Raw genomic sequence first — 24821 nt, forward strand, 5'->3', positions numbered from 1 at the left:
TGGGAAATGGAGGAGTTGTGGGTGCGGGCAACATCGATGATGGTGGTAGGAGAAAGAGCTCAGATGTTTTAAAAGAGAAAGCCTCTGTCTGAGAACAGACGCGGCAGAGACAGAGGAAGTGAGAGAAGGGAAAAGCATTTTTACAGGTGACAAGGTGGGGAGAAGTACAGTCAAGAAAGCTGCGAGAATAAATAGTTTTATAAAAGATGTCAATGGTTAGTCTGCCTCCAGGTGGAGATGGAGAGATTGAGAAGGGGAGAGAGGTGTCAGAGATGGACCAAGTAAATTTGTGGGCAGGGTGGAAGTTTGAAGCAAAGTTGATGAAATTGATGAAATCAGCATGGGGTGCAGGAAGCAGCACCAAAGCAGTCACAATGTAGCATAGAAAGAGATGGTGTAGGATTAGATCTCTGTTCTTTGAAAAAAGAGCTCCAATGTTTTAGACTGGGAAGCCTCATTCTGAAAACATATGTGGAAGAGACAGAGTAAGTTAGAGAAGGGAATAGCATTTTTACATTTGACAGGGTGGGAAAAAGTATGGTAAAGAAGGGAAGATCTGAAAGAGAAATTGTTGAGGGTAAGAAGCAGTTCTGTCAAATGAAGGAAGGTGGTGCAGGGAAACTGGTTAAGTCTGCTGTCCAGAAGGAAGTGGAGAACTTTAAGGCCTTCCTGATCGGGGATGGCAGGGCATAAGGATTGGACATCCACAGTGAAACAAGGTGAGCTGGGCAAGGGAACCCTGTTCTTTTAAACTTCACACTGAATTATCGTTTTGTTACTTCTCCAGAATAAATTCAGGCGACTCTGTATTATGGTAATTCACCAGCAAGAAAGCTTACCATGCCATCCCATGCCCACATCTTGACAAGTCAAATATAAGTAGATGTGAGTGATACAGCAACTCATCCTGATCTTCCTGGGCACCAGAATGATTGACGCCCATTTGAAGTAGATGGGAACCTCCAACTGCAGCAGTGAGAGATTGAAGATGTCTTTGAACGCTCCAAGCAGGTAATTGGTTTAGGTTTTCAGTGGCCTGGCCAGGTACACTGCCAGGGCCTGACACGTTGCAAGGGTTCACCCTCTTGATAGATGTTCTGTCATCAGCCTCTGAGACCTATATCACAGGTTCACCAGATGCTGCAGGTACTTGTACAAGTGTAGTTTTATTCTCCCTGTCAAAGCATGGATAAAAGGCATTGAGCTCATCTGGGAATGAAGCATCACAGCCACTTAAGATTTTAGGTTTTGCCTTTTAGGAAGTGATGGCTTGCAAACCCTGCTAGAGATGACATTCATCTGAGTCCATCTCAAACTTTGCTCAAAATTTCTTTATCCATAGGTTGTCTCTGGACCTGTTGTGGATTTCGGAATCACTGGTCTTGAATGCCACAGATCTAGCCCTCAACAAACTGTGAATCTCACAGTTCATCCATGGCTTCTGGATTTGGGTATAGTATAAGAGCATAAACTACAAGATGTAGTAGCAGAATTAGGCCAATTGGCCCATTGTGCCTGCTCTGCCATTTTATCATGGCTGATACATTTTCCCTCTCAGCCTCAATCTCCTGCCTTCTCTCCGCATCCCTTCACACCCTGACTAATCAAGAATCTATCAATCTCTGCTTTAAATAGGCCCAATGACTGGGCCTTCATAGTCACCTGTGGCAATGAATTCCACAGATTCATCACTCTCTGGCTAAAAAAAATCATCCCAATCTCTTTTCTAAAAGGGCGCTGCTCTATTTTGAGGCTGTGACCTCTGGTCTTTGACTCTTCCACCTTATGAAATATCCTCTCAATATCCACTCTATTGAGGGCTTTCAATATTCAATAGATTGCAATGAGGTCAAAGGTTCAAAGGTACAATTTAACGTCAGAGAAATGTGTACAATATACATCCTGAAATGCTTTTTCTTCGCAACCATCCAAGGAAACAGAGGAATGTCCTAAAGAATGAATGACAGTTAAATGTTCGAACCTCAAATTCCCCCCAGCTCTCCCCTCCCGCACATAAGCGGCAGTGAGCAACAATCCTCCCTCCCCCCACTGGCAAAAAAAAACATCAGCACTGCCACCAAGCACTCAAGTGTGAGCAAAGCAATAGCAAAGACACAGTCATGCAGTTACCCCAGAGATTTCGCGTTTCACCCGGTATTCAACATACCACAGGCTCTCTCTCTCCTTAATAAGGGAGAAAGAGGTGTCTCTATTTTCCCAGTGATCAGGGAGACATAACAAGCAACTCGCTGGCTTACGATGTTAGAAGTCCATTATGTCGCTTTTTTCGTGCTCTGTGCCTGAAGATCGCAAAGATCCCAGGTCTCCAAGCACACAGCAGATATCCCGACTCCCCCGACGACACATGGGTCTCCTGTTTGACACCGACCCTCAGTCCGTCTGTCTCCAGAGCCCCGAGATCCCAGGCTTCCAAATTCAAGCCAGTCTCTTAGGTCGAGCCTTTGGCGTGCCAAACAATGGCCAGCTATGGAACCCCGAGGGCGGGTCCCATTCTCGCAAAAAACCACAGTCAGCGTGTAACTCCAGGTCTTCAAAAGAACCCTGAAAGGGAAAAATAGAGATATTAAAGATGGCAATAGAGCTGTTTCTGAAGATGCAAGCAAAGGAGTCGCTGTTAGGCGTCATTAACCCTCCTAAGCTCCATCCCTCATTCTTCTGAACTGCAGTGATTAAAGGCCCAGAGCCATCAAACACTCCTCATATGACAAGATTGAATATACGGTACAAACTCAAAGGCACACAGTCATCCAAACAAGTCTCGATGAAGTCTGCTGGTCTTGGCATGGATGCTATGCAGCCTCCTCTCCAAACAGTCCATGACAGGGTGTGTGGAATCCTTCATGATGTTACTGAACTTTTTTTGGTACCTTCCTGTATATATACATCTGTCCCAAATGCTGGTATGCTGGTGCCAGTGATGTACTGGGCAACTTTGACTGCCCATTGTACAGCCTTCCTGTCCGCAACAGTGCAGTTTCCATACCATGCAGTGATATAGATTATTCAGATGCTCTCTGCAGTGCATCTGCAGAATGATGTAAGTATGGATGTGCAAAGTCCAGCTCCCTTCAGCATCCACAGAAAGTAGAGACACTTATGGGTTTTCTTAACTGTGTAGGATGTGTTCTAGAATCATGAGAGGTTGAGCGATGTGCACAACCAGGATTTTGAAACTGCTTGCAGTTTCCACTGCTGTACCACTCATATAAAGGGAGGGGGTAAGTGGTGTGAGTTCTTTTGAAGTCGATAACCATCTCCTTTGTTTTGTTGACATTAAGGAACAGATTATTTGCCTGGCACCAGGTGTTGAACTTTTCCACCTTCTCTCTTTAGACCATCTCATCATTGTTGGTGATGAGCCCCACCATTGTCATATCATTGGCGAACTTGGCAAAGTAATTCCTAATGTTTTTGGCCATGCAGTCATGTGTGAACAGTGTGTACAGCTTTAGGCTCAGCACACAGCCCTTGGGCTACCCTTATTGATGATGCTAGAGAGTGAGGGACAGTTGTGCAACCTAATTACATGAACATGATTTCTCAAACTTATGGTAATGCCCCCCACCGGCCTCCCCACTTTACCATTTCCCATCCCTTCTTCCCTCTCTGACCTTATCTCCTTACCTGCCCATTACCTCCCTCTGGTGTTCCTTCCCTCTTTTCTCTTATCCATGGTCTTCCGTCTCTTTCACCAATCAACTTACCAGCTCTTTACTTCATCCCTCCCCCTTCAGGTTTCACCTATCACCTTGTGTTTCCCATTCCCTTGCCCCCACCATTTAAATCTACTCTTCAGCTTTTTTCTTCCAGTCCTGTCGAAGGGTTTTGGCCTGAAACTTCGACTGTACTCTTTTCCATCAATGTTGCCTGGCTTAGTGAGTTCCTCCAGAATTTTGTGTGTGTTGCTTATGTTTCTTGCAACAGTCTACGATCTCTTTACAAATTTGTTCCTCCAAATTTCGAGGACTGTTGGGTGGTCTGTAATATAGCCCCACTAAAGTGATCTTACCTTTCTTGTTTCTCAGTTCCACCCATAATGCCTCACTAGAAAAGTTTTCCAGTCTGTCCTGATTGAGCACTGCTGTGACAATTTCTATGGCTAGTAACACCACCCGTACTCTTTAAATTCCTCCCATTTGATCAAGTTTAAAGCAATGGAACCCAGGAATGTTGAGCTGCCAGTCCTGCTCCTCCTGCCACTAAGTCTCCTACTAATGGCTACATGTGCTGATTCATGCTCTGAGCTCACCTGCCTTTCCTACGCTACCCGAATGGAATATAAGTTGTTGTTCCTCCAACCTAAGTGTGACCTCATCACAACAGTGGAGAAGGCCATGGATGGACATATCGGAATGGGAATGGAAAGTGGAATTAAAATGGGTGGCCACTGGGAGATCCTGCTTTTACTGGTGGAGCTACTGGAAGATCCTGCTTTTTTTCTGGTGAAGCCACCGGGAGATCCCACTTTTTCTGGGATGTGCGCGTTGCTCGGATTTCCAGCATCTGCAGTTTTTCTCTTGATTCTGCAAGAAATATAAGGTTGTTATAGTGGGTGATTTTAACTTTCCACGTATTGACTGGCACTCCCATACTGTAAAAGGACCAGATGGGATAGAGTTAGTCAACGTTTTTTGACTTCTCCGGTGCGTTCAACTCCATCCGCCCTGCTCTGCTGGGGGAGAAGCTGACAGCAATGCAGGTGGATGCTTTCCTGGTGTCGGATTCTTGATTACCTGACTGGCAGACCACAGTACGTGTGCTTGCAACACTGTGCGTCCGACAGAGTGATCAGCAGCTCCACAGGGGACTGTCTTGTCTCCCTTTCTTTTTACCATTTACACCTCGGACTTCAACTACTGGACAGAGTCTTGTCATCTTCTGAAGTTTTCTGATGACTCTGCCATAGTTGGATGCATCAGCAAGGAAGATGAGGCTGAGTACAGGGCTACGGTAGGAAACTCTGTCACACGGTATGAGCAGAATTATCTGCAGCCTAATGTGAAAAAGACTGAGGAGCTGGTGGAAGACCTGAGGAGAGCTAAGACACCGGTGACCCCTGCTTCCATCCAGGGAGTCAGTGTGGACATGGTGGAGGATTACAAATACCTGGGGATACGAATTGACAATAAACTGGACTGGTCAAAGAACACTGAGGCTGTCTACAAGAAGGGTCAGAGCCATCTCTATTTCCTGAGGAGACTGAGGTCCTTTAACATCTGTCGGACAATGATGAGGATGTTCTACGAGTCTGTGGTGGCCAGTGCGATCATATTTGCTGTTGAGGCCCTGGGTAAGAGAAAAACAACAGGTGCATAGCAGGAATAGGCAGGTAGGAGCAAATGAGGTGCTTATGGAGTGTAATAAATGCAAGAAAGCACTTAAGAAAGAAATCAGTTCTGATTAGTTCTGCTAATGGCTCTATCGCCAGTACAAATAAAGCAGGTGATAATGGACAACCTTGTCTAGTTGACCTTTTTAACTGGAATGGTGTTGAAATTTGAGAGTTTGTCACTACTTTAGCCTTAGGGTTAGAATTTAAAGTTTTAATCCAATTTATAAAAGATGTTCCTAACCCATATTTTTCTAATACTTTAAATAAAAAATCCCATTCTAATCTATCAAATGCTTTTTCTGCATCCAAGGTTACTACTATACTCTTCTCGTCCCTTTTTTGTGCCAAATGAATTATTCTGAGTAGCTGGGTTACATTATCTGCCAATTGTCTATTTTTAATAAATCCTGTTTGATCCATATGTATTAATTTTGGTAAATATTTAGATAATCTATTCGATAAAATTTTTGCTATTATTTTATAATCTATATTCAATAGAGAAATAATACTTTCTTTTGTTACCTTCAATTAAGGGCTTACTTAAAAGGTAAGCTGGGTCAAACAATGTTTTTGCCAAAACCTAATGAAATTGAAACTTTAATTCAAAAAGAGAAAATTAAAAAATTTATTTCTTGTATGTATAATTTGATTCAAGAACAGACAATTAAACAAGGAATCCATAAGTCAAAGCAAAAATGGGAAACAGATCTGAATATTAATATTGATGAAACAAATTGGTCAAGACTCTGTCTTGACAGTATGACAAACACAATAAATGTTCGACTTAGATTAGTACAATAAATTTTTACACCAATTATATATTACACCACAAAAAAAAATAGATTAAATTCAAATCTATCCGATAAATGCTTCCGGTGTAATCAAGAAATTGGTACTTTTTTACATTCTACTCGGTCTTGTTTTAAAATTCAACCCTTTTGGATAAATTTAAGAGTCTTATTGGAACAAATTACTGGAATTCAACTTCCACATAACCCTGTATTATTTCTATTAGGTGATATTGAAGGGATAAAGCCGAAACTTAAATTGAATAAATATCAGAAAGAATTTATAAAAATTGCATTGGCAGTAGCTAAGAAAACTATAGCAGTTACTTGGAAATCTGATTCGTATTTAAGTATGGATCGTTGGAATAATGAAATGGCGAGTTCTATTCCACTCGAAAAAATTACTTATAATTTAAGAGATAAATATGTAACATTTTTGAATATTTGGCACCCTTATTTACAAAAGATAGGATGGCATATTTAAGTGCTCCGATAAAGATCTTGGTCCCTTGGGGAAAGTAACGAATAATTATACCAAATTTATTTTGAATCCCATGGAGCATGTGGAAACCTTCCAATAACCAGGCGGCTCTTTTATTTTTTCTCTTCTTTCTTTTCAGGTAGGACTATATATGGGGGGGGGGGAGGGTTAAGGGGAGGGGGGAGGGTAGATTTTTCTTTTCATGTATTCTTTTTGAAAACTCAATAAAAATTATATTATAAAAGAAAGAAATCAGGAGGGCTAAAAGAAGGTATGAAGTTGCTCTAGCAGACAAGATTAAGGAGACTCTCAAGGGATTCTATCGATATGCTAAAAGCAAAATGATAGCACAGGACAAAATTGGTCCTCTAGAAGATCAGAATAGAAATTCATGTGCGGAGCCTAAACAGATGGGGGATATTTTAAATGATTTTTTTGGATCAGTATTTATGTAGGAGATGGGCAAAGAGTCTATAGAAGTGAGGCAATGTGGCACTAACTTCATGGACCTTGTACAAATTACAAAGAAGGAGGTGTTTGCTATTGTGAGACAAATCAGGCTGGATAAATCGGCAGGGCCTGACAAGGTGTTCATTTGGACCCTACCCTAAGTGCAGAAACTACCAGGGCCCCAGCAGAGATACTTAAATCATCTTTAGTAATAGGAGAAGTACCAGAGGACATGAGGACAGCTGATATTGTTTAAAAAAGGCTCTGAACATAAATCAGTAAATCTTAGGCTGGTGATTCTGACATCAGTTGTGGAAAAGTTATTTGGATGAACACTGGACGAATTAAGGATAGTCAATATGGCTTGGTGCATGGTAGATCAGGGGTCCCCAACCTTTTTTGCACTGCGGACGGTTTCATATTTACAATATTCTTGCAGACCGGCCGACCTGGGGTGGGGGGTAGGGTTGCCAACAGACAAGAATAGCAGTCAAATACGCTGTTTACCTCCTAGAGACTACAATGACCAGGAAGCCTTGAGCGGGCACCAGTGCGCATGTGTGATTTGCGTATGTGTGTACGTGCCGATTATTTCTACAAATCGTTTTTGGCGATTCTGTACGGGGGGGGGTGTTAATCACGTCCGGAATATTGGTGATAAGTGGCTAATACGCTCAATTTCATTTCTAAAAAGGTTTATCTAACGAATTTAATACGAAACATACAGCGCATATTTTCCTCACATGTATATAGCGATAAGTCAGTTATCAGGGGAGGACAGGGGAGCTTGAAGTAAGTGTTGAATGAATTTCCATTAGAAGTGGCAGAAACAGATTCGATATTATCATTTAAAGAAAAATTGGATAGGTATAATGGACAGGAAAGGAATGAAGGGTTATGTGCTGAGTGCAGGTCGGTGGGACTAGGTGAGAGTAGCGTTCAGCACGGACTAGAAGGGCAAAGATGGCCTGTTTCTGTGCTGTAATTGTTATTTGGTTATATAAGTAAGTCAATAGCATCATAACATTTTAAGTAATGCTTGGATATTAAACCCACAGCACATATTCTCCCTGTATGAACATATAAAATCATTGCAACACACCAATATCGCTAAATCAGTGGGAGCCCTGGGCTTGTTTCCCTGCAACAACACGGTCCTATCCAGGGGTGATGGGAGACGGCGATTCTCGAAGGGGGTTTCTTATGTCCAGTCTATTCCGCAATTTGGTTTTCCTTGCATTCATTGCAGAGATATGTTGGAAATGGAAGCAACGTTTTCAGTGCTTTCATGGCTATCTCAGGATATTTAGCCTTGACTTTGGATCCAGAATGACGGCAGAGATGTTATGTCAAACATACTTTTCAGCCCGCCGTCATTTGCAAGCTCGAGGAGTTGATCTTCTTCCCACGCTGACATGGATGACGCGCGGGTAATGACCTCGCGTGCGTTCAAGCTCAACAGTGGGCATGACAAGGAATGAGGAAATGTGCAGCTGACTCCTATCGCCAAATCATATCGTTTCCTCACGGCCCGGTAGTGCATGCTTTGCGGCCCGGTACCGGTCCACGGCCCAGTGGTTGGAGACTGCTGTGGTAGATCACAGCTAGCCAATCTTACTAATTAAATCAAGTTCAATGATCATACATGGATACAGCTAAAAAAGACAGCATTTCTCTGAGTCAAGGTGACAAGCATGCACGGCAATTTCAAAACAGCAAGAAAAAAATCATAGTCACCTAAGAAAATACCCTGAGTGACATGTCCCGCAATCCAGCCTGTCATTCCACCAGTCAGACACTGAAGGCAGCACCGATGGCTAGGCCAGACCCAAACCAAACACAGGCGCCATTCTACACTGCTTCCAACATCTCCTCACCTGCACTGCAGCAGCAGTCAAGCACACAGCTTGAGGCTAGTCCTCACAACAACCGAGGCCATGCTGCTCTCACCATCTGTTGCACCACCAAACGAAGGTAAAAGGCCTAAGACACCTTACAGTGTCAATATCCAACAGGGGTGTTGTGATTGTAAGAGAAACATCCAAGACAGTCACTCATAGTTCTGCACGCCGTGTTCACACAACAACTGTGATGCCTTTGAGCAGCTCCTCTGAACCTAATATGGCACCTCCGACCCACTGTCCGACTCCTTCTCAGACCAACAGATGACCTCTCCTTCTCTGGCCCATCCACCAGCTCCTCCTTCTCTGGTCTGCCGGCCAGCTTCTCCTTCTTAGAACCACTGGCCGGCATCTCTGAACAACAAGCAGCTCGCTGACATGGTAGATCCGGTGTACCTGTAGTGCTTGGAGTCTGTGTAGTCTTATGTATGTAAAAATGCATTTAACTAAGAAAAGAACACCTTTGGCTGGCCCCTGAGAGGCTGGCTGCTATGTCCAAATGTGCTGCCATCTTACCAGAAGTCTTTTTAGAGTTTTTTGAAGAAGTCTTTTTTTCCCAGGAAAATTGGATGAAGGCAAGGCAGGGATGTTGTCTACATGTACTTTAGCAGGGCATTTGACAAGGTCTCACATGGGAGATTAGTCAAGAAGATTCAGTCACTCAGCATTTAAGATGAGATAGTAAATTGGATTGGACATTGGCTTTGTGGGAGAAGCCAAAGAGTGGTGGTAGATGGTTGCTTCTCTGACTGGAGGCCAGTGACTAATGGTGTGTCACTGGGATTGGTGCTGGGTCCATTGTTGTTTGTCATTTATATCAATGGTATTGATGACAACATGGTTAACTGGATCAGCAAATTTGCAGATGAAACCAAAACTGGGGGTGTAGTGAACAGTGAGGAAGGTGATCATGGCTTACAGCAGGATCTCGATCAGCTGGAAAAATTGGCTGAAAACTTGGAGATGGATTTTAATGCAATCAAGATGAGATGTTGCACTTCAGTGGGACTAACCAGTGTAGGTCTTCCACAGTGAACAGCAGGGCATTGAGGAGCGTGATAGAACAAAAATCTGGGAATATAGGTCCATAATTAATTGAAAGTGGTGACACAGTTAGATAGGGTCGTTAAACAAAGCTTTTGCCACATTGGCCTTCACCAATCATCCGTCCTTGGACTCACTTCATACCACACGCTGTTGGAGCAGTGCTGCCAGGATAATCGAGGACACGACCCACCCAGCCAGCACACTTTTTGTCCCTCTTCCCTCCGGGAGAAGGCTCAGGAGCTTGAAGACTCGTATGGCCAGATTTGGGAACAGCTTCTTTCCAACTGTGATAAGACTGCTGAACGGATCCTGACCCGGATCTGGGCCGTACCCTCCAAATATCCAGACCTGCCTCTCGGTTTTTTTGCACTACCTTACTTTCCATTTTTCTATTTTCTATTTATGATTTATAATTTAAATGTTTAATATTTACTAATTTTTACTATTTTTAATATTTAATATTTGTAATCCAGGGAGCGGGAAGCGCAGAATCAAATATCGCTGTGATGATTGTACGTTCTAGTATCAATTGTTTGGCGACAATAAAGTATAAAGTACAAGTCAAAGTACTGAGTACAGGAGATGGGATATTATGTTCATAGTCATAGTCATACTTTATTGATCCCAGGGGAAATTGGGTTTCGTTACAGTTGCACCATAAATAATTAAATAGTAATAAACCATAAATAATTAAATAATAATATGTAAATTATGCCAGGAAATAAGTCCAGGACCAGCCTATTGGCTCAGGGTGTCTGACCCTCCAAGGGAGGAGTTGTAAAGTTTGATGGCCACAGGCAGGAATGACGCTCTGTGTTGCATCTCGGTGGAATGAGTCTCTGGCTGAATGTACTCCTGTGCCCAACCAGTACATTATGTAGTGGATGGGAGACATTGTCCAAGATGGCATGCAACTTAGACAGCATCCTCTTTTCAGACACCACCGTGAGAGAGTCCAGTTCCATCCCCACACCATCACTGGCCTTACAAATGAGTTTGTTGATTCTGTTGGTGTCTGCTACCCTCAGCCTGCTGCTCCAGCACACAACAACTTGTATAAGCCATTGGTGAGGCCTAATTTGGAGGGCAATGCTTTTAATGCAGGTCGATGGGAGTAGGCAGTTTAAACAGTTTCAGCATGGAAGAGATGTGCCGAAAGGCCTGTTCCTATGTAGTATTTTGCTCTGACTCCATTACTATATTTACATGTATAATTCTGGATATAGAACACTAATAATTTTTTCAAGGATTTTTGGTGAACTTGATGATTTTCTGATGGGTATACAAACAGATTTACACATTATGTAACATATAGCACAGCAAAAATTCTATATTTAGGTAATCCGTGAGCTAAACTTTACCTAAAAATGATCCTGCTCACTGGATTATAAATTGGCATATGAACATAAACACTGTTACATGAAGGTCAAACACTGACGTCCAAGAAGCAACATAATTCCTTCCTTCTGCATTGGCATGCCACTGTGCTCAAATACATACATACATAAAAAGATTGCCACATTCATGACATGACTTGTGACTCAGAGGCTTAATGTTTCTTAATGTGGGTAGCGTATGTTCAATAAAGGAGACACAGTCAGAAAGCAGGACATTGGTCGACTGGAATGGTGATACCTGGTTGAAAAACTCTCCAAAAATTCCCAGAGAATTGAATAACTACAATCAAGATTTTCGCATTTTGTACAGCAACTAGCTATGGAGTACAAGAATGAGAGGCAGGAAGTAATAAAATTAAAAAGTCAAATAGACCAGGGGTCCCCAACCTTTTTTGCATTGCGGACCGGTTTAACATTGACAATATTCTTACGGACCCGCCAACCTGGAGGGCGGGGGCACGGTAGGGTTGCCAATGGACAAGAATAGCAGTCAAATACGTTGGGTTTACCCCGAGAAAGACTACAATGACCATGAAGCCTTGCGCGGCCACCAGTGGGCATGCGTGTACGTGCCGGATTTTTTTCCCTACAAATTGTTTTTAGCAATTCTGTTCCGGGGGGGGGGGGTTAATCACGACCGGGATATCGGTGATAAGTGGCTAACACACTCAATTTCGATTCTAAAAGGGTTTATCTAACAAATTTAATATTAAACACACAGTGCATATTTTCCTCACATGAATATAGTGATAAGTTAATTATCAGGGGAGCTTGAAGTAAGTGTTGAACGAACTTCCAGTAGAAGTGTTAGAGGCAGGTTCGAATATCATTTAAAGAAAAATTGAATAGGTATATGGACAGGAAATGTATGCATTATGATCAGTGATTAAGGGGGGTAGGGCTTTACTCTTTGGAGAGAAGGAGGATGAGAGGAGACATGATAGAAGTGTGCAAGATAATAAGAGGAATAGATAGAGTGGATAGCCAGTGCCTCTTCCCCAGGGCACCACTGCTCAATACAAGAGGACATGGCTTTAAGGTAAGGGGTGGGAAGTTCAAGGGGGATATTAGAGGAAGGTTTTTCACTCAGAGAGTGGTTGGTGCGTGGAATGCACTGCCTGAGTCAGTGGTGGAGGCACTGTAGTGAAGTTTAAGAGACTACTAGACAGGTATACGGAGGAATCTAAGGTGGGGGCTTATATGGGAGGCAGGGTTTGAGGGTCGGCACAACATTGTGGGCCGAAGGGCCTGTACTGTGCTGTACTATTCTATGTAAAGGAATGGTGGGTTATGTGCTGAGTGCTGGTCGGTGGGACTAGGTGAGAGTAGCATTTGGCACAGACTAGAAGGGCAGAGATGGCCTGTTTCCGTGCTGTAATTGTTATATGGTTATATAAGTCAATAGCATCATAACATTTTAAGTAATGCTTGGATATTAAACACACAGCACATATTTTCCCTGTATGAACATATAAAATCATTGCAACACACCAATATCGCTGAATCAGTGGGAGCCCTGGGCTTGTTTTCCTGCAACAAGACGGTTCTATCGAGGGGTGATGGGAGACAGCGATACCTCGAAGGGGGTTCCTTATGTCCTGTCTATTCTGCAAATTAGTTTTCGTTGCATTCATTGCAGAAAACTCCGCTTCGCAGCGATATGATGTTGGAAATGGAAGCAACGTTTTCAGTGCTTTTGTGGCTATCTCAGGATATTTAGCCTTCACTTTGATCCAGAATACCGGCAGAGATGTTATGTCAAACATACTTTTCAGCCCGCCGTCACTTGCAAGCTCAAGGAGTTGATCTCATTCCCGCGCTGACATGGATGACGTGCGAGTAATGACCTCCCGTGCGTTCAAGCTCAACAGTGGCTGTGACAGGGAATGAGGAAAGGTGCAGCTGAATTATATCGCCAAATCATATCGTTTCGTCGCGGCCCGGTAGCACATGCTTTGCGGCCCGGTGGTTGGGGACCGCTGAAATAGACAACCCAGACATTTCTTTCTGGCCAGACTGTCTAAGAGCAATTGAGACTGTCAATGAGACTGTCTTTGAACCAAAATATAGCACAATTGCAAATCTAATTTAGCAACAGCCAACTCTGGATACAATGTAAAGAAAAATAGCAACACAAAATCAGTACATATATGACATCCCAGAGACTTGGCTGTCACAAGGGTAAGAACGGCTGCTGGACGTTCCTGGGATTTAGATGTTTTAAAAGGGACAAGGAGGTAAAAGAGATGGCAGAGTAGCATTGCTAATCAGAAATGGTATCATAACTGCAGAAAGGGAGGTCATTGTGGTTAGGAATTCGAGATTTGGTATATCACCAAAAACACTTGCAGATTTCTACAGCTGTACTGTGGTAAGCATTCTAACTGGCTGTATCACCGTGTGGTATGGGGGAAGGGGGCTATGCACAGGATCGAAGTAAGCTGCAGAGAGTTGAAAACTTAGTCAGCTTCATCATGGGCAGTAGCCTCTGTAGTATCCAGGATATCTTCAAGGAATGGTGCTTCAAAAAGGCAGCATCTATCATTGACCTCCATCACCCAGGTCATGCCTTGTTCTCATTGAAACAATCAGGAAGGAGGTACAGAAACCAAAAGGCACACATTCAACAACATTAAATTCCACAACATATACCACTGATATATTAAACCTGATTCTGATTTCCACTGAGTCAGTATGGCTGCAAATCAGAAATAGAAAGAGAACAATCACTCTATTGGGAGTATTCTTGGAAACCCCCAATAGCAACAGAGACACTGAGGGAGGAGGTAAGGTGCAAAAATAACAGGGTTGTTGTCATGGGTAACTTCAACTTCCTTAATATTGATTGGCATCTCCTTGCTACAAAAAGTTTAGATGCAATGGAATTTCTTCACTGTGTTCAGGAAGTATTTCTGATTCAATATGCAGACAGGCTTACTGAAAGAGAGGCCAGACTGAATCTGGTGCCAGGGAATAACCCATGCCAGAGGTCAGATCTCTCAGTGGATGAGAATTTCAAAGAAATTCCCTGACTTTTACCATAACCTTGGACAGAGATAGGAGTATGAGAAAGTATTTAATTGTCTGAGGGTGAATTATGATGCTATTAGACAGGAACTTGGGAGCATAAGATAGGAACAGATGTTCCCAGGATAATGCACAAATGCAAATGTGGACATTGTTTGGGGAGCACTTGGAGGAGGTTTCAGATAGGTTTGACCCACTGATTTGGGGAAAGAATAGAATGGTAGGGTGAAGGAACAATGTTTGCCAAAAAATGTGGAACATTTCGTCAAGGAGATGGAAGCTTAGTTAAGGTTTAAGGAAGCAAGAATTGGACAGGGCTCTAGAGAAATACAAGGTAGCTAGGCAGGAGCTGAAGAATGAACTTGAGTGCTAAAAACAGGGCCAGAGATGGCCTGATCAAGTAGGATGAAGGAAAACATCATGGTGTTCTACACATATCTGAAGAACAAGATTAGAGTGCAGTAGAGCCGATCAGGGATAGAAGAAGAAGCATGTGCCTGAAGACAGAGAACGCATAAAACAGACGTATATGCGATCATGTTGACATTAAAAAAGAGGATATCCTGCAACTTTTGAAAAATATTAGGATCGTTAAGTCCCTTCAGTTGGGTGGGATATAGCCGAGGTTACTACAGATGGGAGGGAAGAGATTGATGCACCTTTAGTGATGGTCTTTGCATCTTATTGACAATAGGAGTACTATCAAATGATTGGAAGGGGGACATAATTTTAAGGAGATTGGAGTAAAGTATAGGGGGTTGTCAGAATAAAGTTGTTTTAACACAGAGTGGTGAGTGCGTGGTGGTGGAGGCAGATTCATTTGATGCATATAAAAAAATCTTAGATAGGTACATGGATAATAGAAAAAATGAAGGGCTATGCAGGAGAGAAGCTTAGATTGATACTAGAGTAGGCTAAAGGACGGTACCACATAATGGGCAAGGAGCTTTATTGTGTTGTAGTGTTCCATGTTCTGTATATTAAAACCAAACCACCCCAAACTCCACTTGATATTTCCCATGAATGTTCACCATATTATGCTCCAAAGAAAAGTAAGTATATTAACGGAGCACTGGGCAATATTCTTGTATTAGTTGTGAGATATGGCTGTGCAACATCTATAAGTGACAAATGTGGTGGAACAGTGGAGCATACGATTGTGAGATATAATTACTCATCTGAGAGAATGGATGGAGATCTGAGGCAAGTGGTGAAGCGGATAAGGTAAGACTTTTAAAGTTCCATTTGCCTCAACTGATGAAGCACGAATGGTCACTGAACTTCGTATGTCGCCTCATCCCATTCCCACTTTCATCGACGAGTATCTCAGTCATTCACAACTAATTCCCCCACTGCCTTCTGTCGAGAACATTTTGCTGACCCTCTAACATCCCGTCCGGTGTAGTAGCGGGTCGTGGAAACCGGGAACGGCGACAACTCCTCAGCGGAGGAACGGACGGCCTTCGCTTCCCGCCACTCACGCGCTGGCCACGCCCCTCGCGGGAAGCGTCTGGACACGTGCGGACAGCTCGCGCTCGCGCTGGCGCTGGCGGGGCTGCTGTCAGTGCGACTGCTCTTCGTTCCTCAGACGAGAGGCTGCTCCGGTGTTTCTCGGAGGTTAGTCGCCCCCCCCCCACCCACCATTAGCGAACAATGGGTGGTGTGGAGCCGGGTCATTACAGGACGGCAGAGTCTATGCCGATGGGTCCCGTTTTGTGACGCGTGATGTTCCTTCGATCGGCCCGAGGTGGTGGGCAACCCCCGAACAGGTCCTCCGGTTCAGGGGATGCGGTCTGTTACGGAACCTGCGGCCGCCGCTGTGTATCGTCTTATTCTGACCATTGTCACAGCCGCCTAGCGCATCCCTCCCCCCTCCCCGTGCACCTTATATGCCGGACTCATTCCATTCTTCTCCCCTCAGCATCACCTCCCGCATCCGCCTCAGTCGCCTAAACCCCGTCCCACCGCCAGTATCTGTTACCGTCTGGTTTTCCTCCTTACTCCCTCCCCATCTCTTCGTTCCGAGTAACCCCCATCGCCCAGCCGTGTTTTGATCGGGCGCTGTTTACACTGAAGTGCGGGGTTATTTGTCTTCACTCACAGATGTATCTGTGCTTGCGGTGGTAACGGCACCTCTGAATGGATTTCTGTGTTCTTCGGGTTGTGTGGCTGGAACGGGGAATAGCTGAGCTCTGAGTGCATCGTCTTCACTTGCGGAATCAAGGGGACCTCTCTCTCCTTCGACAAATTAAAACCGCAACAGTGGTAAAACATTTGCATTCGATCTGTCTCGGGCAGATATTTGCTTTTGACTGGCCCTATACATTTTGTGATCAGTTAGAATCGATCATCAATCCAATGTAAGGTTGAAACTCTTGATCATAATTCCATATAAGATCATAAGTCTTAAGGGAAAAAGATGGGGATAGACCAGGAAATAATATATTAAAATGGGGAAGGCTTATTTCATTAAAATTAGAGGACCTGGCAAGGGTAGATGACAAACGTCTATTTTGCAGGTGGGAAACACGAAAAAAGGAGAAATAACAAGAGTTTAATGTCAGTATGTTCTGATAAGGATGGAAGTGAAGGATAATGTACAGGATATTCAAGGATAATTAAGGTGTATGGAGTTAGTGGCGTCTGGGATCAGCAGTGATGGAATGGTGGAACAGAGTCAATGGGCTGAATGGCCTAATTCTGTTCCTATATCTTATGTTTTAAATAAAGAGGAAAAAAAGGAAGCACATATGACAGGGAAGAGCCTAAAGACCAGGAAGTCCATCAAGTGCATAGCAAGAGTTTGCAGATTCTGAAAAGGGAAATCAGAAAGGCAAAGAGCTATCCTAAAATATCACCAGTAGACAAGATTAAGGTAAAACTGAAGTCATTTTACATGTGTACATTAAGGGGAAAATAATAATCAGAGAAAACAGGCAATGGTGGGGAAAGGAATAACATAGAACTAGAAGACAACACCCACAACACGCTGGAGGAACTCAGCAGGTCGGGCAGCATCCGTGGAAAAGATCGGTTGACATTTCGGGCCGGAACCCTTTGATCTTTTCCACGGATGCTGCCCGACCTGCTGAGTTCCTCCAGTGTGTTGTGAGTGTTGCTTTGACCCCAGCATCTGCAAATTATTTTGTGTTATAGAACAAGAAGATATAGGTGAGATTCTAAATGAAAATGTTTCTTTGATATTCACAAAGGGAATTGACTTGGTAGTTGGAGAGTTCATCACAAAATTTTAGTGTGGGCTTCAAGGTGGATGGATCTCAGTGCCAAGTTGAACATTAGAAGTTATTGGAAAAATAGAGGGGCTGGATTAATGATCAGTTGGAAAGGCAGGGACAGCTAGCATAACATTGTCAATGGCATATCTTATCTGACCAATCTGATTGAATATTTTAAAGGCAAATGTACTAATGAGGTCAGTGAAGTAGATGAAGCTTACAAAGACTTCAGTAGAGCCTTTACATTGTCCCACATGAATGGTAGTACATATCGTTAAGGGACATGGGATCTCATTCAATATTGTTATTAGTTTCTACATAAAATAATACAGGGTACAAGAAAGTATATATAAAGGTCAAAAAATCAACTACCAATTGCATTATATCTATTCATAATAACAATCTCATTACCCCGTATTCATGTTGGTCAGTCTAAGTTATATTGAAATATACTAATTTATTACAAAAAAAAATCTAACCCCTACCAAGACCAAAGCTGTTTATTAGGGAGAAAAAAAGGTAAAATACCTTCTCGTATAGTAAGGATTAATAATAGCCAACATCTAAATTTAAACAACGAATTGAGGGTTTTGAAAGTTTTGAAAATAATTCAGGAAGGGTCCCCACAATGTCTGAAAGTCTTGATGAGATTCAGAAATTGAATAACGAATCTTCACTAAATCTAAGCATGATGTAACATTGCATATCCATTAAGCATGAGTAGGAGGAGAAACATCTTTCCATTTAAACAAAAGCACCCTCCTAGCTATAAGAGAGCCAAAGGCCAAAATATGTAAATCTGATGTCTTCAACTTGATATCTTGTCCAGCAACAATACCGAATAGGACCATCAGAAGATTAGGCTAAAAATTGACTTTGAAAAGTAAAGGAAAAGTTTGAAAAACTTCCTTCCAATATTTTTTCAAGACATGGACAAGTCCAAAACATATGAATTAATGAAGCTTCTCTGTTATTGCATCTGTCACAGTAGGGAGATCTATCCAAATAAAAACGAGATATCCAAATAAAATCTTTAGTCATATGGACACCTTAAATTGTATGAAGGAATGGCGAGCACATAGCGATAGCATATTAACCAGTTTAAAAAAATTCATTCCAAGTTTCCTCAGGTATTGATGTCTGTAAATCTTGTTCCTAGAGATTCTTAATTTTGTCTAAAGGAACATTCCTCGTCTCCAGTAGCATACCATAAATATTAGATATTGAACCATTATAAAAGGGTGTCAAATTAAAAATTACATCTCGTAAGTTCTCATCTGAGCTTATAGGAAATGTACATAATTGAGATCTTAGGAAGTCTCTAATTTGTAGATATCTAAAAAAGTGAGTTTTATGAAAGTGAGGCTATAGTTGCTCAAATGAAAAAAGATTCCTCCAACAGACAGATCCCAAAAACATTTAATACCCAACCTGTCCCATTCTTTAAAAACTAAATCAGTCATGGAGCATTTAAAAAGAAAATTAGATTAAATGGGACAAGAAAGGGAAAATCCCAATAAACCAAAATGTTTTCTAAATTGTATCCAGATCCTCAGAGTATGTTTAACTATTAAATTATCAGTTAATTTACTTACAAATAAAGGAAGTGAGGATTCAAGAAGAGAAATAACAGAAAATTTATTAACATAGTCCAGAATCTAACGAGTTTTGAAAAATTATCACTAATGCATCCACTATTTCTTGGGCTACTTCCTTAAGCACTCTGGGATGCAGACCATCTGGCCCTGGGATTTATCTGCCTTTAATCCCTTCAATTTACCCAACACCACTTCCCTACTAACATGTATTTCGCTCAGTTCCTCCATCTCACTGGACCCTCTGTCCTCTACTATTTCTGGAAGATTATTTATGTCCTCCTTAGTGAAGACAGAACCAAAGTAATTATTCAATTGGTCTGCCATGTCCTTGCTCCCCATAATCAATTCACCTGTTTCTGTCTGTAGGGGACCTACATTTGTCTTTACCAGTCTTTTCCTTTTTACATATCTATAAAAGCTTTTACAGTCAGTTTTTATGTTCCTTGCCAGTTTTCTCTCATAATCTTTTTTCCCCTTCCTAATTAAGCCCTTTGCCCTCCTCTGCTGAACTCTGAATTTCTCCCAGTCCTCAGGTGAGCCACTTTTTCTGGCTAACTTGTATGCTTCTTCTTTGGAATTGATACTATCCCTAATTTCTCTTGTCAGCCATGGGTGCACTACCTTCCTTGATTTATTCTTTTGCCAAACTGGGATGAACAATTGTTGTAGTTCATCCATGCAATCCTTAAATGCTTGCCATTGCATATCCACCGTCAATCCTTTAAGTGTCATTTGCCAGTCTATCTTAGCTAATTCACATCTCATACCTTCAAAGTTACCCCTCTTTAAGTTCAGAACCTTTGTTTCTGAATTAACTATGTCACTCTCCATCTTAATGAAGAATTCCACCATATTATGGTCACTCTTACCCAAGGGGCCTCTCACGACAAGATTGCTAATTAACCCTTCCTCATTGCTCAAAACCCAGTCTAGAATAGCCTGCTCTCTAGTTGGTTCCTCGACATGTTGGTTCAAAAAACCATCCCGCATACATTCCAAGAAATCCTCTTTCTCAGCACCTTTACCAATTTGGTTCACACAATCTACATGTAGATTGAAGTCACCCATCCATACAGTTCTCATTTAGCGTCAGTTAGTCAAATGTTTCGAGCCTTTTCTTGCACTAAAGTAAGGCTAATAGGTGTATTATGCTGATTTTGATCGTCTAACCAAATTATCAATAGCCTTTCCGTTGCAATAATTAAACCACTGTGCTGCTTAGTAATAATTGTAGCTTTCCTTGGGGCAGGGCCTTTCACATGCTCCATTATTCTCACTTTATCCTTTAAAATTGTTCCGATTGTTGACCGACTCTAGCCTAACGCTTTTCCAATGACTGATGGTGTTTCACCTCTTTCAGATCGCTTTATTATTTCCACTTTATTTTCAATCGTGATCATTTTCCTTTTCTTTGATGCATCATCAGCAGTCTGTAAATACGCGTTGTCCATAAGTCGGACGTTCTTAACCCAGGGACTTACTGTATTGGAGCACTTGGTCCATTGCTCTTTGCCAAGTTTCTAGAGCTGATGCAGGCCAAATATGAGGCGATTATACTGGAACAGTCCCTTGCGAGTGTTGATTATGCAAAACTTCCCACTTGATTCCCAGAAGGTTAATTCCCAGGATGAATCTGTGGTAAAGAAGGCAAACGCATGTTGGCATTTATTTCAAGGGAAATAGAGTATAAAAATAAGATAATACTGAAGCTTTATAAGAAACTAGTCAGGCCACACGGAGTATTGTCAACAGTTTTGTGCTCCTTATCTCAGAAAGCGTGTATTGTCATTGGAGAGAATCCAGAGGAGGTTCACAAGGATGACAAGGATGATTCCAGGAGTGAAGGGATTAACATGTGAGGAGAGTTTGGCAGCTTTGGGCCTGTACTCACTAGAATTGAGAAAAATGCAGATGGGGTTTCTTTGAAACCTAGTGATTGTTGAAAAAACTAGATAAGTTGGTTGAGGAGAGGGTGGGGGTATCCAGAACTAGAGAGCACAGACTCTAAATTGAGGCTGACCTTTCAGAGCAGAAGTAAGAAGGAATTTTTTTAGCCAAAGAGTGGTGGATCTGTGGAATGTTCTGCCACAGACTGCGGTGGAAGCTAAGTCTGTGAGTATCTTTAAAGTGGAAGTTGATAGATTCCTGTTTGGTCAGGGCATCCAGGAATATAGTGGGAGGGCAGTTGTATGGGGATGAATGAGACCCAGGATCAGCCATGATGAAATGGTGGAGTGGATTTGATGGGCTGAATGGCCTAATATTGCTCCTATGTCTTATGATCGTATGTGGTTTTTCCTTTAGGTGCTTCACTTTCCTCCCGCATCCCAAAGAGATGCAAGTCAATAACTTAAATGCCCAGTGTAAATTGTCCATAGTGGGTAGATAAGTGGTAAAATATGAGGAAAAGTTGATGGAAATGTTGGGAGAATAAGGTGGGTTAGATTAGAATTAGTATAGATGATTGCTTCATAGAACTTCTTTAAAAATAACCACAAAATCTCACTTTTAAAGTCAGTATTTAAACATTGTCTCCTCCTAGTAAGGTTCCAGATTCATGATGCATGGAACATGATACTCCAGTTCCAGTATACTTATTAAGGAGTACTGCATGCATTATGTTTCTCTCTCATTATTGTCTCTCCAATGGCATAAACTTAGAAAAAAAATTCCTAACAACACACACAAAATGCTGGAGGAACTTAGCAGGTCTGGCAGCATCTATGGAAAAGAGTATAGTTGATATTTCGGGGCAAGACCCTTCCTCAGGGCTGGAGAAAAGAAGATGAGTCAGAGTTAGAAGTTTGGAGAGTGGAGTAAGAAACACAAGGTGCTAGGTGAAGCCGGGAGTGGGGGAGATGTGAAGTAAAGAGACAGGAAGTTGCTTGGTAAAACAGCTACAGGGATGGAAAAGGGCGAATCTAATAGGAGATGGCTACCGATGAAAGAAAAAGGGGAGGAGCACCACAGACTGCAAGCAAGCAGATAAAGTGAGGGGGGAAGGATATGGGGAATGGTGAAGGGGGGCTAGGGGTGGTTGCCATTACCAGAAGTTCAAGAAGTCGATGTTCATGCCATCATGCCATGTTAGAGGCGACCCAGATGGAATATAAGGTGTTGTTCCTCCAATCTGAGTGTGGCCTCATCGCCACAGTAGCCGAGGCCATGGATTGACATGTCAGAATGGGAATGAGAAGTAGAATTTAAATAGGTGGCCACTAGGAGATCGCGCTTTTTCTGGCAGATGAAGTGTAGGTGCTTGGTGATACGGTCTCCCAATCTATGTCGGGTCTCACCAATATACAGGAGACCACACCGTAGATACAGTAGAAGACCCCAGCAGACTCACAGGTGAAGTGTCTCACCTGCAAGGATTGACTGGGGCCCTGAATGGTAGTGAAGGAGGAGTAGTAGCACTTGTTCCACTTGCAAGCATTAAGTACCAGGAGGGAGATCGGTGGGAGGGACGAATAGACAAGGGGGTCCCTGTAGTAAGCACAAAGTGGGGAGGATGGAAAGATGTGATTGGTGGTGAGATCCTGTTGGAGATGGTGGAAGTTACAGAGAATTATGTACTTGACAGGGAGGCTGGTGGGGTAGTAGATGAGGACAAGAGGAACCCTATCTGTGGTAGGGTGGCAGGAGGATGGGGTGAGGGCAGATATGTGCGAAATGGAAGAGATGCAGTTGAGGGCAGTGTTGATGGTACAGGAAGGGAAGCCTCTTTCTTTGAAGAAGGGCACCTCCTTCGTTCTGGAATGAAAAGCCTCATCCTGAGAGCAGATGTGGTGGAGACGGAGTAATTGACAGAAGGTGTCGTACTCGATCGGACCCGATGCAATAGCAATTGTACCACAAATACACTGACACACGTAATTCTTTTCAAACCTTTATTCTCTACTCATAGCATGCTATGGGGGAAGTCACTGACTGATCTCCCAAAGGAGCCAGTCCGGAGACCGCCCCCGAATTATACAGTTCTCCACAATTTATAACATTGATCAGGTAGCAGGAAATCTTACGATTACAAGTTTAAACAATATTCGAATCATTTCAATCACATGCTAAGATACAATTAGATGTAAGATAATCATTGGTCAGTTTGTTATAATTATTTTAAGCCAAAGCTAGCCCATCAGTTCCTCATTCGGACCCTTCCCCTTTTCTCGAACATTCTAGCCCCTACACTAACTCTTCCCATATTTAGCTATACGCTGAGCTGCTTCTGCAAGATCAGATAGTTCCTTATTTGGGCCTTTGCCTATCTTTAGAGAACCAGGACTAGTATGTCACTGGCTGCTGGGTAAAGCTTCTTTCTGACTTGTCCAAACTTGTCCAAAGCAGTTAGCTAAGGGGCTTACAAGGTGATTGATTACAAGTTAATCATTGCCCTCTGTTTTTCCCCCTATTTATCTATCCCTTCATTCTATCATTCCCCCCTTTTATCACTTTATGATAAACAGGGACTGAGCAAAGCATCATCAGTCTCTCCGTGCAAAGTCGGCAGCCAGCATTCAGGCAGGTCATTATCACACAGCGAGCAATAATTATAACAATGAAGATAATCAGCCCATGCAACAAATAAGACCCCCATGATCCTCCCTGCAACCATCCAAACCAGCCATCCCTCTTCCCTGAATCTTGCCTGAAATCATCCAATTGTTTCTTAATAAAGTATGATTCGTCAGTGACATGAGTGGTACATGTGTCTCCAACTATTGCGCACACCCCTCCCTGTTGGGCCAACTGATAATCCACAGCATACCTGGCCTGCTGTGCGTAAAGTCACAACTCCACCAATTCTGTGTTAATAGCCTCCAGACCTTCCATCATACTGTTCCCCAATGCCGCCAGCCCACAAATGATGTAGTTGCGGTTTGTCGTGGCCACGGCTCCTGTCGTACTCCCTAGAGAGAGAGTGCTCAGGAACCCATAGCCCACAGAAGAGCCCAGAGCGATGGGACTCCTCCAGTCAGCACAAACTTCCTTACTCACAGCTCGAGCTGTCAGTCGCCGTTGAACGTGGGCAGCCTGGGGGCAGGGAACAGAAAGTGGTCCGATTGTTCCTACTACAAAGAGGCAAAGAGGTTAGGCAGAGTGGTGGTAGCTGTAGTATAGGTGCCATTAAACAATAACACATATCCTCTCTTGGCCCTGTAGCAAGTATTTTTTTAACTCACTATTTTGTCATACTACAAGTGCTTCTGTAGATATAGGGAGGTATATTCAAAAGTGTCTGAACCTGCCGACACATGAGTCCCATTGCAATATCCACACACATACTGAGTTCCCTTAGAGAGGGGCACGCATAGTTCGTGGATACATTCGCAAGAGAGTATTCGCTGGCTTATCTTACATCGGTGGTCCAGGCAAGTTTTCTTCAAGCAAGATATCTCCCGGGGTACCCTGGCAAGGACGCACCCCTCCCCTTCTCCCGCAAAACAGAAGGGATAATTCCCAATGCCCTTACCCACATTCTCATCTCCCACTCTCCAAAGACACTTTCCCCTGACCCCCCTTTTAAATTTTCCCCTTATCCCCTT

General features: G+C 42.8%; 1 protein-coding gene across 1 annotated transcript in view; it reads left to right on the forward strand.

The window, feature by feature from the left end:
* The first annotated feature begins 2365 nt into the window (after nucleotides 1-2365).
* Nucleotides 2366-24821, forward strand: part of LOC134337692 (uncharacterized) — a 194524-nt gene continuing 172068 nt past the window's right edge. The window contains exons 1-2 of the mRNA XM_063032884.1: nucleotides 2366-2537; nucleotides 15850-16061. Coding sequence (XP_062888954.1) covers nucleotides 2366-2537; nucleotides 15850-16061 — 384 coding nt within the window. The remainder of the gene's footprint in view (nucleotides 2538-15849; nucleotides 16062-24821) is intronic.

The sequence above is a fragment of the Mobula hypostoma genome, chromosome 25 (assembly GCF_963921235.1).
Source record: "Mobula hypostoma chromosome 25, sMobHyp1.1, whole genome shotgun sequence".
Lineage (NCBI taxonomy): Eukaryota > Metazoa > Chordata > Chondrichthyes > Myliobatiformes > Myliobatidae > Mobula > Mobula hypostoma.